Source organism: Solea senegalensis, linkage group LG8 (genome assembly GCF_019176455.1).
Source record: "Solea senegalensis isolate Sse05_10M linkage group LG8, IFAPA_SoseM_1, whole genome shotgun sequence".
Taxonomy (NCBI): domain Eukaryota; kingdom Metazoa; phylum Chordata; class Actinopteri; order Pleuronectiformes; family Soleidae; genus Solea; species Solea senegalensis.
Window position 1 is genome coordinate 25,136,922 of NC_058028.1, and position 19,827 is coordinate 25,156,748.

At 40.2% G+C, this 19,827-nt stretch overlaps 1 protein-coding gene across 1 annotated transcript in view; it reads left to right on the forward strand.

The window, feature by feature from the left end:
- The first annotated feature begins 16,404 nt into the window (after positions 1-16,404).
- Positions 16,405-19,827, forward strand: part of smtnl (smoothelin, like) — a 28,357-nt gene continuing 24,934 nt past the window's right edge. Inside the window, exons 1-3 of the mRNA XM_044033078.1 lie at positions 16,405-16,606; positions 16,797-16,947; positions 17,279-18,203. Of these exons, the coding sequence (XP_043889013.1) occupies positions 17,523-18,203 (681 nt within the window). The 5' untranslated portion in view covers positions 16,405-16,606; positions 16,797-16,947; positions 17,279-17,522. The remainder of the gene's footprint in view (positions 16,607-16,796; positions 16,948-17,278; positions 18,204-19,827) is intronic.

Here is a 19,827-nt window from a genome sequence, read left to right on the forward strand (position 1 = left end):
ATCTGTATCATGTTAAACTGCCTGATGGCCATATTTTGAGTGGAAAATTCACTTTTCCTGGACGTTTCTTTGTGTTTGCAGTCATCTCACTTCACTAGCACAGTGTTGCTTTTGCCTCTGTCTGTCTTGAAATAAAATAAATCACTTCCTGTATGCAGTGCAGGAATGTTGCTGGGTAAGATCTAAACTAGTGATGAACGATTTTGAATAAATCTCAAATTGAAATTGTGATATGATTCATGATATCAGAGGGATTGGTAATTTTTTACATAATTCTCATTTGCATTTGAATACCATTTAAAACGATTATTGTGTGACATTTGTGCAGATCTGTGAGAAACAAAGATGTTTTCTTCAGTCTGTAGAATATGATGAGTATAGTTCAGGACAATATTTGATCTAAAATGCTAATTTCACACACTTTTTGGATTGTTTAATTGTCCAGCTCTAATCTAAACATCACTATACTGAGAATTGTGTGATAGGCTTAATCAACGTTGCATAAACTTTTTGTTTGTTTGTGCATTTGTTTCTGTGTAAAAGTTACGCATTCCAGCTTTAACAACTCACATCAAAGGTCGGTCAAAGGAAGATCTGGTACAAGGTCTGACAAAAGTGAAAGAAAACTCTGAAAAATGTCGTCAAACATTCTTAACATGATTACACAACAGTCCTCCTGACGCGCTGAGCTTGTTCACAGTGTTGTATACTGTATGTTCTGTTCTGTTCTATTCCCCATTGTCAGTTGAGCCATAAATCAGAGAGCAGCAGCCTGCAGAAGACAGCAGGTCAGTGAAGGGTTCAAACCTCCAGTGTTTACGGATCTCACCATGACTCACTGGATTGTGTTACTCCGCACAGAGATACAAAGTGATGTGACTCAATGTCACTTATCATGTCTGGGCGAGTGCAGAGTTCAGCTCATGAAAACAACTGCAGCGTTTTATGTTCAAATCTGCCAAAACACTTAGATAAACTCTAGCAGCTGTGTCGTAGTGCATGTGTCATAAAATGCATTAAAACCAAATGAAATGAGGGTTACACTAACGCAACAGGCACTTAGTGGCGTCAGTATGCTTCGCATGTTTTGCCGGTTACCTGGACAACACTCACTAAGGAAATGTTATTGAATCATTTTTATGTTCTAGCTGTCTTTGTAATAAGCAGGTAGTGGACAGTAAAGAGGTGGTACACTGGGATTTATGGTTTGAGCCAGGCCTGAGGAGTTTGGGATGCACATGTGAGTGAAATTTAGTGACCGATAAAGAGACAGCTGCAGCAGCTAGAAATATTCACCTTTTCACCGCAGGGGAATATTAGAGAATTCAATATCATGAATTGTTTTACAGTTTCAGTCATAATTCATGTTATTGGAGTGTGATTGCATGAAGTACTGACACATCCGTTTGCCACTTTATCTCATTGTTGGACAGCTTTTTCACTCTCCCGCACCAAAGTCCATAGAGAAATTCACCATAAATGGTAGCTGCAGGTGGACTGCTGCCTTGTTTATGTCACATTGGTCAAAGCAAACAAACCATTTCAAAGACAAAAGTCTCTAAATAACACATTTTAAGTTACTGGTTGAGGCAGCAGTGGCAGCATCTGAGTGCCATGATGTAAAATTGCTAATTTTCTCCATTAACTTTGGTTAGACAAGTGAGTGGTTGACAAAGTGACATAAACTTTGAAGAGATTTGAAGCATGTCACGTGATCTAATGCATTTTGGGCACTTCATGCACTCGAGGTTTGTTCTGAGTCGTCTGATTGATGGTTCACAGTTTACTTAAAAGCCAAAGCTCAGAGTTAGCTCCTGACACTCTGTGATATGGAATATACATAACCTTTGCCAAAGCTTTTATTTCAAGTACAGAGCATACATTCAAATGATGTTGTACTAGTTTGGGATTACAGGATTATTAATTAATTACTAAATTAATTGAAATTTAATTATTTAAAAAAAGTTATCAGATTTTTCAGCTTCTTAAACATTTTTTGTTTTTTGCTTCATACAACAAATAAATCATTCAAACTGAATAATTTTGGTTGGTGGGTAGAAGATGGATGAATGAATGGACAAAACAACACATTTGAGAACATCATCATTTGAGGTTTGGGAAGCACCAATCAACATTTTACAACTTTTAAAGGACCAAATTGATTAATGGAGAAAATAATCCACAGATGAATTAATTATGAAAGTTTTAGCTGTTGCTCTCAACCTTAAGATCAGCTGTCGATAAAACCCTAACCCGCGAGGCCATTGTGTCAACTCTCCTGGGTTTGCCGACCTTTTCACACACAGTAGATGCTGCTCTGCTACTGACCACAACAGATGATGTTGTCTTTCCAAATTTCAGCTCCGAAGGAAAACAGCTCAGCTTGATGGATGCGCTCTAATAGCCCCAACTAATAAGCTCATGCATGTGTGAGTATGTGTGTTTGTGTGAGTCTGACTCCAGGGCCTGGGAGAGGAAAGGATGATGTAATGCTGCATCAGTGACGTGCTGCCAGCTTAGGGGCTGATCTGCTAATGTTGTGAGATCTGATATGTGTGTGCCTAAACTGTGGCGAAAGAACAATTGTTGGATGTGACTGAGATGTTTTTGGCTGCGTCTGGGTGAATGGGTGAATGACATTATCTTGAACTTACACATAAATGCACACGTACACACTGTGTGTGTTCAAAGTTGCTTGCTGATTGAGCACTGTGGCTCCTGGGAAGTGTGTGTGTGCTTTTTAGTGACTCTTATCCATACGTACTTCATTTCCCATTTCTTGAGGTCACGTCCCAACAGCAGCTCCCTGTATCCTCTCTGCTGTTGACATTAGGGGCATGTCCACTTCCACACTCGCGTAATCCTGACACCGTCCCACAGAGGACACCCCGTCCAGACTCATTCACTGTATGTCTCCCTCAGTCTGTTCTCTGTCTCTGATAACTTCCTGCTCTCTGGGGAGAAGTAGTTTTGCCAGTTTGAGCGTAGGAGCATGGGGTAGAATTTTTTTTTTCTTCTGCAGAATGCGATAAAGATTTTTCCAGCAACAGACGTATTAGAAGTGCATTACACACACTTGACATCATTCTAGTGTTTCTGTTATTTCACTGGTAAAATTACTTAGGAGTAGGGATGCAAGATATTATCTGCACGATATAGTTATCGTCTGATACTTGCTTTAAAATATATAATCGACTAACACACCAATATCCCCTGATATGACTGGCTGAATAGGCTGCTACCTCCTTGACATCAATGCTTGCATGCTCACCAACTATTATTGTACTATAACTACTTAGTTGTAGTTGTACTATCTGTTGTCACATGAGTTTGAAAAATATTATGTTAATGTCAATACAGACAAGACTAAATGACCTTTGTAGTTTGGCACGGGGAATAATGTTTCTATATATTGGTATTAGTATTCGGACCAAGCCCCACCCCCAATATATCAACATGTCTGAACATCCTGATGCCATTGGGAAAAACAAGGATAGTTTTGGTTTCAGTTATTTTATCTGCCTCTGCAGCCCAGTATGGCTTGTGTAAGTGGTATAGACAGTTCTACTCTTGCTTTTGCTAGAATCTAGTAGACTAGAGCAGTACGTTTAATGTAATTGTGCCCACTGGGTCTGACAACAGCCACTGAAGGACTGGCGTTCTAAATAGAATAACTATTTATACCAAAGAATGAATGTGAAGTACTTTATGCAACTGTAAATATGCAGTTTTTAATTTTGTATGTGTGTGAAGTGAACTTTTCTCTTTTGTAAGCATTTATAAAATAAACAGCAAAATAAAGCTGCAGATAATACAAAGATGTATTGCGTACAGCAGCTGCAGCAGACACCCAAAACACTTAGTTACTAGGCAACACAATAGTTTTTGATGCTCTCCCCTGATTTACCGTCTTGGTCGGACCTGTGTCAACGTTACTCTAGTGCACTCCTCTCCTCTAAGTACAGCTTCTCTGCTCTTTCATTCTTACTGTGATATATAACCTGCCCACTCAGATTAATGGAATATGACAGGTGTGTTTGATTTAAGGAAGTTGCCATGTGATGTGGTGGTGCATAACATCAGAAGATGGTTTGGCTCTTTTTTATTTGTTACACACACACAATCACAATCACACAATTCTGCTTGAAGTTGAAGTGAAAATTTTGCAGGAAACTCTGTGTGTGTGTGTGTGTGTGTGTGTGTGTGTGTGTGTGTGTGTGTGTGTGTGTGTGTGTGTGTGTGTGTGTGTGTGTGTGTGTGTGTGTGTGTGTGTGTGTGTGTGTGTGTGTGTGTGTGTGTGTGTGTGTGTGTGTGTGTGTGTTGGAGCTCAGCAGAGGTTGAAAGGCTGTAATTATTGAAGCTAGTGATCTTAGGAGCTTGATCTCAGTTTGGTGAATGTGGCTCCTTGTTTTTCTCATGACTACAATACCAGAGGATCTGAGTCAGCGACAACTCAAGCCACCCCAGACAATCTGAGGCCAGCGCTGGCAGCAGTTTAGAGACAATAAGCGGGAGAAGCAAAAAGAGAAGTTAATGATGAGATGCATGATAAGTTTTCAGCAAACATCGTGTAGTGTGTGACCCCCACCCATTGTTGCTCACTTCTCATGTAGTGAGACTCACATGAAACTCAGTACTTGGTATTGTTCCTGAAAAATCCTGTATATTACATGCTTCACTATGCACACACTGTAAAGATGTAAATATATACACACAATATGTCTGAAAATACTTGAAATGTGTTAACATTCTTGGAGATTCTAAGATTCTCGAGTTTGTGGTGTCAGACACGAAAAATATAAAGACGCGTGAAGCAACAGTGAAGAACAGGGGAGACTTCCTCTGTCAATTGTTCATTCTGTTTTGTTAGTTCACGCATAAGATTTATGTGGGCGGAGCCATTTTTTCCCTAAGCTGCCTTGAAAATGTGAAACTCATGCTCTGGCTGGTTTGTACCTTCAGGCTTCTGTAGAATGATAGTGGCCTCCTTAAAGCAAGACCCTTTTCTAAAGTACATATCTAAGGCTATGACAACCAAGCTTTTTAAACTTTTTTTTTTTTACACTTATACAAGGTATTATTATGGGAAGCCCATTGTATTCCATTTGTCATTAAACCTTTCTAAGAGTGACAACAAATTCTGACTTTATTCCCAAAAATCCTCTTTATCATTTAATTAAAGTAAATATATTCAATTTAATTTGGCCTGAGAATGCTAATATGCAACTTTTAAAGTGATATTTCTTTCAATTTCATCCTACGCCCTTCTTAAGTATTCACAGTGTGGGTCAGCAGACACTCACGTCTGATAAGAAAAACCCTGGATTTGAGAGGTCTTTGGAAAATCTGCAACAGAACGGTTACTGTACATTTACAGTTGAATACACACATGCCGTGGTCATAGAAAGACTTCATAGGTCATGTTCTGTAATTTCATCCACATTTCTTGTTAAAATAAATGTAATAAAGCCCTCTTGAGTTGAGACAGCAGACTGATTCATTTGAAACAGACCTTTGCAGAGAGCAGAGGCTTCTTTGTTTGATATTGCTGACATAGATGGTTCTACTTCCTCTCACCTCACGTTGCTCTCTCTAATCCTCCCAAAAATGTCTATCAGACACACCTTGTCCTCCAGTGCTCTGCCTGGATCGGCTCACAGCTCACCCTCCTCCCTCACCTCCAGAGACAACTTAGATTTTTGTTTAGTTGATATTATGCTCTTTATATTTCTGCCTTGTTGACTCCACCGGCAACTACAACACAGAGTTTATTAAAAACAAGAAGTATGTCTGCTGGCAGTCTGGCTGTTAGTGATTTACAGAGAATCCCCTGTAGCTGGGACAGTCTGGCCTTTGGAGGAGGACCAATCAGCTCACAATATCCAACCACACACACATGCACACACACACATACACACACACACATATGCACATGCACACGCACTCACACATGCACACACACACACACACATCTTTTAGTCGACCAAGTACACCTGCAGCCCATCACACACTCATACAAACAGAGCAAGACAATTACAAGGGAAGTAGGGCCCTGGGGTCCAAAAGTCCATTATCCAAAATCATCAAGTGGAAAAACACATTTTTACACATTTCTGTAAGTTTATTAAAAACCAAATTAACCCTTGATTCACTAGTTTGCAGTCTCTACCAGCTTTGTTCTTATGGATTCAGGCAGTTTCCCAATTGTCCTGGCAGGTCTGCTCATTCTCTATTGGATGGAAAGTGTCTGTGAAGTGTCCTCCTCTGGTCTCTTCTGTGGATTATCTTGGCTGTCTGAGAGTTGTCTGGGGCACGTAAGGACATAGACTTGTCCTGAAGCCACTCCAGCACTTTCTTGGCTACACTCTGGAGTTGGTTTTCTTCAAGGATCCTTCCCCCGCTCTGCCTCTGTATTTCGCTGCTTCCTTCCCTAAGATGCACCTCTATAACGTCATCAGGCCTGAGGCACATGGATGTGTGAGCAGTGTGTTTGCGTTGCAGAACATCTTGCTTTCCGTTAAGGAAACCATTGGATTAGAGAAGCCACACTGATGTGTTTCTTCTTGAAAATTAAGCTCTCGCCTGTTTTCTTTGTCTGTTGTTCTTAGATGTTTTGTATATCTGTCCCATATGTCGTAACTGTTTTATAGTTCCAACATATTTTTACTAGTGCTGCAGCTATGGAATATTTTGGTTATCAAATATTCCATCGATTAATCGAGTAATCGGATAAAACATACTTTTGCTTAATTAAAGCCCTATTATAAATATACAATAGAAAACAAGACAGATCACTTAATAAAAACAACCAATTTGTTTCCTTTATATGAAAAATTGACATTTATTTACATATTATGCAAACTAGTAAACTGTTTGTTAAAATTTCCAATAAAAATAAATAAAACTGCTTCAAACTTAACATTTCCTGAGACATAAAATTAAATAGTAAAAGTTAAAATACCTAAAACTGTATTTCAGTAGTACTTTCCACCACTGCTTGATATTAGTCATAATTAATAGCAAAAATGTTCCTTGGACTAACGCTGACGTTATTAACATTAAGCTTTATCACATCACAGATTTTATGTTGTGGTGCCACAGCATTGAAGTCATGCTGTTATGGTACACTAGCTCCATCTTGCAATGTACACACACCACGATGCTTTTTAATTTAAAATGATCCCACACCTTCGTCATCTTCTGTCTCTTCCTCTTATTACTTTGGCTTTGCTACAATACGTTTGCTGATTGTCGCTGTCGCCGTTTACGGTCCCGGCATCTGACATTCTGTACAGCAAAACTGTCCACACACGTTACGAAAAGCCGCCGTCTTCTTCCGCTTTATAGGAGGCGCATACCTGTAGGCACGTTTAATTTATTTTTTAATTAAACGAGGAAATTCCTCCGTCATTTTTAGTAATCGAGTTATTCGAAGTACTCGAGGAATCGTTGCAGCCATCATTTTTACATACGAATATATATATTAGGGATTTTGAGAGCCGATTTATCGAGGCCCACGTGTCGAGTTTTTGTCGAATTGTCGGCCTATATTCTACACTGTACTATTTCATTTTAGGCTCAAAAACATAGCAGTAATGTCCAATATTGACATCAAAGCAGTGATAATAAAAATGAGAGACTTTTGCCAATTTAAAATGTTTCTTAAAAAGGCAAACTTCAGTCGAGGCTTTACTGAAGTACAACCGTAACATTTATTTCCTACAGGAATACAAACAAATAGCACATTTTAAACTGTGTTGGGCATGACATTTCAACTCTCGAGGTGAGCACATGTCGATTGTTGGTCATTTTATTGAAACAAAGTCCCATCCCTAAAATAAATAAGCTTTTACTCTGAAGTGAAATGTAAAGGTTATTTTGGTTTAAATATAGATTATTTTGTACAAGGTGAACATGACCAGTGTAGCACATTCTACAAATTAATTTAGATAAATAAAACAAGTATATATTAACTATTCTTTGATCAGTTCTAAATAAAGTTAACTATCGGGAACGGCCTTCATACTGTGTCCGGTCAAAACGGGTGAAACTGTTGGTAAACTAACTCAGCAAAAAAAACAAAAACGCATGCAACACTCTAGCAATGCTTTGTGAACTCGTTTCAAGGGCAAAATGGATTGTTTTTCTTTTCAACAACTCTTGTGAAAAATTTGCAGGAATCCACAGTTCATACTGGCATTAACTGGACTTAACCAGCTTTCTCAAATCCTACATTGGCTTGAGTGAATTTAAGGGGACCTATTGGACTTTGTGGAGGTATGCGTGCGTTTTAAAAACAATCGAAAAGGGACTAGGGAAAGCATGTAGCTGCCTGACATGCTTTGACATTTGTATGCTAACAGAAAAAAACAAAACATTATTCAGTTGAATAAAGTCAGACTAGTTGGTGGCCTTATTCACCGATGATTCTAATCTCAAACAAAAATGAAACCTTTTGATTTCTCGCTCACTCACACATGCATTCAATTAAAGTTGGCTCTTGAAGTGTCGATGACATCATGACTTGGCTGCCGTCCCTGTGGCCCTGTTTGAACATGACAGGTTCCCATGGAAACAATGCGGGGACTGAGACATGATGTTTTGGGGTGAAATGTGATGTCTGTTAACACATGACATGGACAGGCATGAACTCAAAGCCAGCAGGTAACCTGCTCATCAACATTCAACGTTCCACTGGTGTCGTCTCCTGAGCATCTCACTGGTCGTTTACAGGCAGAAATATCAGAATTTACAGAGTGTAAGTTGCAGACTGATATAATACAGGGGTGATCTGCTGGGATTACTTGGCAAAGTGCTGAGAGAAACGGCCATAAAATCTTTTTTTTTTACCCTTTACAAAGTTCAAGTGCTTCCATACAACGCTGTCAAGAATATATATGCAACATCTCCATTTTAGGGGATCAAATTCTCCACAGAGTAGTGTGGACACCAGGTGGATGTGTAGCAAATGTGCTGCATTTTACAACAAACATATATTAGTGTCATTGTAGCCTCAGTCAGTGAAAACACACCAGACATTTTTACAGTTTTTATAGCCATCAGAAGATCGATTTACAAAACTGTTGCGAACATTTTGTCCTCTCTAAAGTGCATATGTTATCTGTAAGTGATGTGGATGAATGCAGGTCCTGTTTTTAATGTCTGCATCGAGCATTGTGTGTGTGTGTGTGTGTGTGTGTGTAACCCTTTAGATAAATGTAGGACGATGATAGAGAAGCCATTAAACTAAACCACAGAGGTATGTGGTTAAGTTTCCTAAGTTATACAGTTTCATTACGTCCATACTGACGTTCCTATAATTAACAACCTAATTAGAAACATTTCATTCCCTAATGACCATCTGTCACACATTATTCTGTTTAGTATAGCACTCAATTCTCCTTTAATGTTACCAGCTGTAAACTGAAGCCAAAAATGTGTTGAAGTGAAAACCACTGATAATCTCTGTGAAAAGCCAGAAGGGGGGCAGAGACCATGTTGGTGAGCTCCTCCTCCCTGCTATTAATAATATGTATTTGTATCTTTATTTATAAACACAGAGCTGAATCAAGATTTGCGCATCTGTGTTTTGTGAATGTAAATTTTAAAACAAAATATCATATCTGAAGTGTGGTTGTGCTAAAAGAAAGTTCTTACTTTCCTGCAGCAAAGTCATCAGGACAAGAATCATTTTAAGCTTGTGGGAACATGAGAGCTGCTGGTCTACTGCTTGTCTACTGCTGCCTTTCCAGTAACTGTCCAGGATTTCAAGCACATAAGTCACAAAATAAGACATTTGAACTTCCACCAAGCTTTTAATCCATTTCCAGTTGAAAAAGTCCGTCTAATGGCAAGTAAACATATTTTTAAGATATCTGAGACTTTGGCAGGAATACATTTTATGAGGTGAATCTTCTGTTAAGTGGTTAAAAACAGTTTTTCCTTCCATGTCTTAAGCTGGTTCCTGGTATAGGGGGTGTGCTTGGGTGCAAGAGTACTGTAACTACTGTCAGGACCACACTTCAAAAGACTTAAGTACAGATATTTACATTTTAAAGCGCAAGTGCTCATGCAATACGAATAATATAATATAATGTAATGTAATGTAATATCATATAAAATCATATCATATAATAGTAATTCCTTTTGCTGTGTTGACATTTCATAGTGTATCGTGCAGTCATCATGTTTTCCCAGAGTTGTGAGTACGTCGATTACATCACAATGTGTCATCCATTTGACCAGTTGTGTTTGTCTGTCACACAGTTAGCACTTGTTGTGCAACATTTCGTGCACCAGAAGGCACTTATCACAACCGCTGATCTGTGTTTGGACTGATTACATCTGTTTAGTTTTGTGTCTGTGTTGTAATGTTCACACACACACACACACACACAGGTAGAGACAGGCCAACATTACCTGAGCATGATGAGCATGGAAGCGAATCAGACTACAACAGAAACTGATGACGGATGTTGCTAGGAAGTTAACAACAGTAATAGCAAGAAATAAATATAGTATAACATACATAAACCATACAATAAGATACATTTTAGTTAGTTTTTCTCATGAATTGACATCAAATTGGTAAATACTATGTTGATAAACTTATTTTTATGTTTTTGCTCACATTTGAGGTGTAGCTCTCCATACGTTTTATTATTTAATTTTTCTATGTTAACGAATGATGATTTCCTGACGAAATGATGGGACAGCGATTGCTGCGTGAACCTCCAGGATAGTAAGGTTGGAGATTCAGAACTAAAACCTGCTGTAGTTTCATAGGCTACTTAAATGGTTTGGGTTAAGTGTAATGGGATGAGGATAGTTTAGAGTTTAAGGTGGGTTGAGGCATGATGGGTGACACACTGTTGTGTCACCAGAAACAGCTGTAAAATATGTTGGGACTTGTCAACATGCAGTGGCTCTGGAACACAGCTATAACTGCAGCTCTCTACTGATATCAGCATGCTAACGAGCTACTTCTGTGATACCATTGTAATAGCACTTTGTATTTCAAGAGGTAAAAGTCAGTTACATATCGTCTCGTGGCAACTGGTCGTGAAGTCACCCTGCCTTTTGCCCTATGTCAGGACACCAGCAGCCCTGCAACCCTCATGTGGACAATAAAGCGGTAGACAATGAATGGATCTATATAAAGTATACTGTTTATACTGTTAGGGATGGGTCATGATTATCGAATAATCAATTACATCTTTTTATATATAAAAGTCAATTAGCATGCACGGCTATTATGTTGATGTAAAAGGCAATTTCTCTTTTTTTCATAGAAACCACTGTATTATATTCAGATCAGATCAGATCAGATGAGAAGGGTTCATCTGAAAAACTGGAAATCAAACTTTTTAGCAGCTCCACTTATGTGCTAAGCACAGTGCTGCGTTACCTCAGCCTGTTTTAATCAGCAGTTTTAAGATCATTTGAGGTGAGAAACCATTTTATGTGTATGTATATATATATATATATATATATATATATATATATATATATATATACACATATAGATATATATCTGTAAGGAAGGTACAATTACCTCCTTGTCATCTTCTCTCTGGCTGTTGCAGTGTGTGCTTTGACAGGTGTGACGTATCTTAGTTAATCAGTAAGATGAGATGAAGTCTCACTGCCAGGTGACCAAATGTGCACTTAATGAGTTAAGGCAACCTCTCTGGTCAGAGGAAGGAGCATGCTTACAAATGCCTCTGCAGTATCAACAAATAGTTTTAGTGGTTGATGATCAGATTAGAAGAAAATCAAAGTGTGTGATCTCTTCTCCTCAGTAATCACACTGGACATTTACAGTGTGCACAGAGGGAGCCAGAGTCAGGGAAGTAAAACAGATGTGCTCAGTGTCAAAACAATGAAAAAAGGATAAGTTGGATTATTGGAAGCTTTGCGGGAGGGTGGTGGTGGTGGGGGGGGGCGGTTGTATTGTTATGATGAGAGATCAGTATTTCATTTCATACTGCTCTGATTCATGCAGGTCATACCGCACTGCTTGCTGACTCACTCTTACTGGAAAGCACTGATTCTGAAAGTGGGGTCTGAGGTCCCACATTCAGCTGACAGGGACTTTCAGGTTGCCTTGAGCAAAATGAGGAATAGTTCCACTTAACTGTAATCAAGCCTAATCCAATTTTAATACTATGAGTCACATCGATGAATCATACAGTGCATGTGCTCACAAAGTACTGATTTCTCACTCCAGCTTTAATTGATTTTGTGCACTAAGATATCACTTTACAAAGCTGATATGATGAACATGTTAGCAAGCAAATGCCTGATTACTCCCCCATTTTTCTGGTGTCTGGATTCCATCCACTCAGTGGATTAAGGTCCATTGTTGTTGATAATCATGCTTTTTCTCACAGTTGTCTGAACAACGTATCAGTACACATCATAGTTCAAATCCTGTTCAACATTTAACTTCTCTGTTGTAATGACTCGGATGCATAAATCAGGTTTTCTTTGGTTCTTATCAGACTTTCTAACCGGAATACACAGTCCCTACAAATGTAGATTTTCTGTTTTTTTCAGTTCACTTTCCTCAGTTTTAACTTGGCAAAGGTTTTTTAAAAGATAATGTACTAAATGTTTAACCAAATTGAATTCATTTAACCAAAATCAGTTTTCTCATCAGGCAGATGGTCACTGACACAAACGGTTAAAGGAATCATTGTATTCATGTGTGTCTTTTACCTATCTATTTATGTTTGCATCATACATGTTAGTGCTATCACTTTATTTTTTAAATGATCAAAACAATGCAAACATAATATGCTGACACTGTGCTGATATGGTAAAGGTGTTGTGTTTTAGAAGTGTAGAAGTGTGAAGTATGCTTGAAATATGCTTTCAGACATGAGGCTGACTCTCTGTGAAGTTGTGACTTATATTTTGAAACTGTCGATCTCACAGTGAAGGTATTCCCTCTGACACCTCCTGCTATTTATGTTGGCAGATGACTCAATTATGTTCTAACATGATCTGATTGAATGTTGTAGCTGTCAGCCAAAGCTAACAGTCATTTCTGAGCTGCTGACACCCTGAATAAAGGATGACTATTCTAGATGACTCCAGATGTGCAGTGTCTTTGTGTTGTTCACTAGGTTCAGCTTGACAGTATTTTCAGCGACGCAGTGTCATGATAGAGCAAGAAATATATGTACAAATTCTGGATACTCTTGGAAATTGGTAAAAAAAGTGTGTGTTTTTTTTCACCCCTGTGCCACGAGTGTGACATCACAAACACCCCAGACACTAAATGAGTTGGAGGAGGAGCAATGGTGCACAACGTCATAAGATGTTTTTACTTTTACTTCTAACCCTTTTTCAATCTATCATTCAATTGAGTTCATTCATGAAATAATAGTGCCATCCTAAACTGTAAAAAGTAAGGAAAGAAAATACTCACATTTAAGAAGCTTAAACAATCAGAAATTGTTTTAATCATGAAAAAAGCTTTAAACCGATTAATGATTATCAAAATAGTTGTCGATTAATTTAGTAATCGATTAATAACCGATTCATTGTTTCAGCCAAAGTAACTGGACATTTTTAAGACCCTCTGATAATAACAACAACCCTGATACCTCTGACACCTCTGACCTCTAAACTCTACAATGCAGTTTGTTGCTGCACGTGTTGTGTGCTGCCCCCAGCAGACTCTCATAAAGCCTTAAGGTGTGTGTCTGTGTGTGGGTGCGTGAGTGAGTGCGCACATTGCACCTTTAGTAGGTTGTGTGGACCAATTGTCAAGCAAACTTATCTTTGTGAGGTCATTTTGGTTGGTCCACTCAACTTAAATGGTCTTAAGGGTTTTATGGTTAGGATTGGGTTATGGTTATTTAGTTGTTATGGTTAAGGTGAAAGTAAGTCTCCAGGAAATGTAAGTCAATGTAATGTCATGAAAACCAGACTGTGTGTGTGTGTGTGTGTATCCCCCACTTCATCATCTACCAACTCTCCCTTTTTTCTCACTTTCATGCACACACACACACACACACACACACACACACACACACACACACACGCTGAGACTGTTGACAGTAAGCAGGAGGGTGGAATGTTGAAGTATTTGCATGAGTCTGTCTGTTGCATGGACACACACACATGCTGGTTTTGCATTCTTTGTGTGGACACTCATAGACTTAATTTATTCCCTTGCCCCTTACCCTAACCTGAACCATCACAACCAAATGCCTAACCATCCTAACCTAATTCTAACCCTAACACCAGGTCTTAATCCTCAACAAATCCCATTAAAGTTGTGTGGACCAGCCAAAATGTCCTCAAAAGGTCAAAATGTCTTCACAAAGATAGGTTTGCTTGATAATTGGTCCATACAGCCTACTAAATACATGTACACACACACACACACACACTTGCTATCTACTGTGGAATGTTTGCTCTGTTGGGGTCCTGTTACAAGGGGGAGGGTGATGCTTGTCTTTCTGTCTGTCCTGTCCAACTATCAAGCACAGTAACCATAGAACGGAACCAAAAAATGTAAAGAGTACATTTTGAGAAATGGCATATTGCCCCTTGACTTTGAGTTTATCTTCTCACAATACCGATAATGATAGAGAGACAGAATTACAGATGCGACCAGTGAGAGATGGAGACTGAAAATGTTTTTCCTAAGAAATGGAGGCAGGAAAATGAGTTTCATCCATCAGTAAGTTCAGTAAAAGTGGATGTGTAAGAACATAATAGCTGCTAAGAGGAGACTCCACTGGTTGCATAAAGATAATAAATAAAATGAATAAATAAATACAACTAAATAATGGCTGTCTGATATATGGGAATGCCAGTTTGATCAGTGATATGAAGGTTTGTAATGAGTAATGAGTTCCTGAAGCAGCAGAAGGCTCATTCCCTCGTTGTTCGGTGCTTGGTTCTGGTGATGAGGATCAGGAAGTCAGCAGATCAGGAATGGCGGTGGAGAAGGTAAGTGGGCATAGGAGTTGGTACCGGATACGGTATTGGACAGGGAGCCAGTGAAACTGTTGGAGGACGGAGGTCTGTGAGTCTATCACTAAACATGTCGTTGATATAGTGATTAATGATCTCCGTTGCTAGTTTAAGGTCATCTTTAACATCAGATTATTTCTTGAGGAAGACGTTTTATGGGTGATATCATGACCGGTTGCCAATTGGATAAAATGCCAAATGTATTGTCACAATATGATAGACTTTGTGTATTTAAAGAGGACATAGCCCGGAAGTGCCAATTAACTCTGCGTTTCTGTGTCATTACCTCGTTTATGAAGCCCTAAAAGTCCATAACAATCAGTTCAGCCACTGCTGAGAGCGCAGGGTTTGATTGTTTTCCTGAGCTCTACTAAGCGGAACGGCACATCTGTTGACTAGTTATGTCACTGGCGAATTTCACCACTCCTCTAAACAGCAGCGCCTCGTAGTCCGGGCACATCCGGTGATGTACTATCAAGCGTAGAAGAAGAAGAACTACTCTCGTTGTAGCTGCTGATCTCTATACAACCGATACGCTCAGCAGCTACGAAAGTAGTTCTTCTTCTTCTTCTACGGTTGCATATAAATGTCTTTGTTCGCTTGTTTTGCATGTGTGTTTATCATCTCTGTAACCACAACGTTATCCAAGCTACAGGCGTCCTGCAGCAGTCTTTCACTGATCACATGACTCTGGGTCAGACTCCGGATCAAAAGCGTGAGGGATTACGACATTACTCAATGTTTTGATCATTGCTAGCAGTGCATCTGCCTTTCCAGAGGGGGAGCTGCGGATCTGAGAGCTGACGTGCCAATTACATCACTTCCAGGTAACTGGCCAATCACAAGACAGTCCGCGTTCTGCGTATGTGGTTTTGGTCTGAAACAGCACGGCTGACGAGAGCATCAGTGATGAGACAGTTACATCAGCTCCTTTGTAGCGACTAGGACGTTTTTGACCATAAAACAACTTTTACATGTCATTTTATTTTTATCTGAAGCGACTTACAAGGGAATTGAGTACAACCTGCCAGGGGTGGAGTTGAACTTGCGACCATGAAGACTTTTGCACACAGGGTACCGGTCTTAACCACCGAGCCACTCCACCCCAGGTTTGTAAGTACACCTCCATATCTCACATATAAGTGAGATAGGACCATGCTATGGCCTCTTTAATAAACATGTATATAATGTATACAGTATGTACACAACTCACACACATGGCTGAACTAGGGAACCCTTTGTTAAATCTGTATGTACCTCATTGTGTATGATAATATTCCATAGTGCAGCTTTAAAATTCCAGTTCCAGCTTTTCCAGTTACTGCTTTTTATTATTGCGTATGTACTGTACACACTCAGATGTTGACTTTAAGACCCTTAAAGTTAGTCACTAAACTTAGTGACTCTCTCAGAACTGCTGTTCCTATATCAGGGTTTCGAGTGTTTGCAGTGTCTGGAAAATAAACCACTCTGTTTCTTAAGGTATTTATTTATGTGTTTCAGTTGAAACACTAAATGATGGACAGAAAAGGAGGAGGAAGATGTGCGGTACAAACTGGAACTGGAGAAATAAGTGAAGGCTCACGTTTTTACACACAGTGTCCTCAAGGATGTAAAATCTACACAGCCTCCCTCCCTCCCTCCCTCCCTCCCTCCCTCCCTCCCTCTTTCCCCTCCCTCCCTCCCTCTTTCCCCTCCCTTCCTTTAACATTTACTACTCTTTCCATGTTGTTCTCCACTCCACCACTAACACCACCCTCCTCCTTTTTATCCCTCCCTTTCTCCTCCCTCTTTGGTGCCAGTGGAGAGAAGCGATGAACCTGAGACTTTAAAACAAACCAGAGAGTCGGCAGCAGTGGAGAGCAGAGCTCACACACACACACACACACACACACACAGAATGCACACAGCTGTTCGGTGCTGAGGGGATCTCGCTGGAGAGGCAGAGCTGAGGTAGGCTTGTTGCAGCTGTGAGTGAAGGTTACTTCACCACTGTGTTTTAATAACAGTAACATAAATATGAAACACTTTTGGTTCAAAGGGATGTGGGATTTCTTCCTATTCTGACCTCTTGAAAAAGGGCAGAGAGCGAAGTGTGGTAGAATATGTCAGAGCATTTGTGTTTGAATGAGTTTTGTGGGTTTTTTTTGTAGATTCTGGATGAAACTATTTCATGTTTGCTTACTTTGTTTTCTGCATTTCTTTGCAGAAAACCAAAGCGTATTTTATAGTTTGATTGTTGTTCACAAGCTAAAGGTCAACTTGTGTCTCTCTTGTGCTTCAGACTGAAGACAAAGTGAGACATCTGTACCTGAGAGGCAGAGCTCACTGAAGAAGCAGGAGCAGCCTGGGACGTCCAAGAGTAGTGTGGATAACAGACCAGACCTTTGCCCCCTCCTGCAAACTTTCACCTCCCAACCCCCTTCATCTAAACCCTCAGCTCACTGACTGAGGCTTCACACTCTCCATTGTCCAGAGGATCTCACATAACTGAGCAGCCGTCTACTTCAGTGTTTACAGTGGTACCAATGGAAGCACCAACCCTTGCTGAGATAGGAGACCTGTGTCACCCACGTTCTTCTTCTCCAGAGGGGGAAACTGTGTGTGCAGCTCTAGCCCGCTATGAGAACACTCTCAGGGATGCCATCAGGGAGATCCACTTGGATGTCAGCGCTTTTAAGTTTGGTATGGAGCGTCGCCTGGAGGAGACGGCTAACCTGAGCGGGCCTCTTGGACGAGCGGTGGCCCTGCTCCAGCAGGAGAACCGGCAGCTTAGGAGTCAGCTGGAAGCTCTGACCCAACAGGTGGAGCTCCTGAGTGGGGTCACATGTAACAGGAGCACCTTGAACAACAACAACAACAGCCACAATCACAGTCTGAATAACAAGAATCACCTCGGTGACATTCAGGAGAACCATCAGGAGATTAAAGAGGTGGTCTACGGGAAGGGTGAGGCTCACACTCAGAGCCAGGCTCACCTCCACGTCCAGCCCTGCGCCCTGGGGAGTCCAGCCCAGACGTACAGTGGCCTCAGCAGTCAGCCAAGCCCCACATCCCCCCCCGTCACCTTCTCATCCTCCCCCAGTTCAAACAGTCCTCCTGCTGGCTCCAGAGTTTCCTCCATGGTGACAGGCCCAGTGTCCAGCAGCAGCCCGTCCACTGCCCGCTTTTCCAGCCGTGCTACGTTTGCTGTGTCCAGCAAGACTAACGTGAGTACTGCATGTTGTTAGAGAAGCCGTGTTCTTCCAAAAGTAACCTCACATACCTGTCAAACTTGCCATCATTTTCCAACAGATATTATACGGAATTTTATTTGACATATAAAGTCAATTTAAGCGGCCCAGATCCTATGGCAATAACAGGCACATTCAATATTCTATGAAAATAGGTGGCTGAAAACTAACAAAATCCTCTCCCAGGCTTCAGTGGCACAATCCATCCATGCAGAAATATTTTTCTGTGTGTCTATTTATGGGGAAATAGTCTTTAAAGCACATAGATAGATACATGTAAAATACAAAGACGGCTGCACTGCTCTCTTATTCCCTCTTGAATGCAGTTTGTAATCAAGTTTTTTTATATCAATATTTTCAATTTCAAATTAGAAATCAGTTGTAATATTGTCTTCAACCTGCTGGGGACCACAGACACATTCCCACGGTTTTGATTACCTGTGTTTGGAAATACTTTCTTTAGACAAGACAATAATAGTTGTTGGTTTTTCCTGGACTGTCACACTTACAAGCTCTTGGCAAATTCGCACTGAACCGCCACCACCACACAGTCTGGTGCCAGATACTTTGTAACATAGATGGAAAAATAATATACAATGTCAGAGGACGTAATCCAATAATTGCCATATAATTTTCTAGTTTGGGCAAGGGATCCTGCTGTAAAGAGGCAGGATGAAGCTGTTTGTGTTGTGGCAGTGTGGATGTGTCATACGCGGCCCAGGCTGTGTCACTGTGTTGCACAACAGGAGGTTTAAGGATTTATGAAGTACAGTAACATGAGTTTACTCCTGGGTGGTGTGGCCAGTGCAGTCGTGTGGTTTGAATTAAATATTCTTAATCGCTGATGTGAAATGTGGTCATTTTTGTCGGTCAATTTTTGTGGACATTCACTGAGGCAGTTTACCTGAGTGACGTCATATACTGTGGATTCATTTTAAAATCCTTCTGGATTGCTACTGTTTTTCCCGATAATGGCATATATCCAAACTGGTTTTATATTATATCCATATTAGGGCTGTCACTTTTCCAAAAAAGTATGAACTACACGCTATTCCTTTGAAAATATTTGGATATCCCTCGCCCCAGCCCGCGCACAAACCTGATGACATGATTTATTATTACATTCACTATGAGTCGCGTGAGTCGTGAGGTCGCCAGTCCTGCATTGCCTCTTCTGCTGCTTCACTTGCAGATCTGTAGATCTGAATGACTTGAAATGCTTCCACATTCTGCTTCTCAGATGCTTTGGTGTCATGTTTGTCTGGAGCAAAGATTTAGCTTTCTTGAGTTAATAATGTTATCATCATTGTCTTGTTTTTTCTGATGGATTCAGAGTGGATGTAAGGCCAAACTTGGCTCACTGTGCCCTCTGCTGGACTTAGTATTAATTACTTCAGCCTGTGTGATGGGCTTCTAGGCTGTATATTTTGAACTCGATAGATCCTCCCTGGATTGGCTGATTGCATTGGCAGTGCGGTAAAAAAAACAACACACAAGAGTGAGCCCATGCAAGACACTAAAAAAACCAACTGCAGTAAGTTGGCTCTCAGTCGATTACAGCTGGAATGTATGACTGCCATGTCATGCATGAACTTATGAA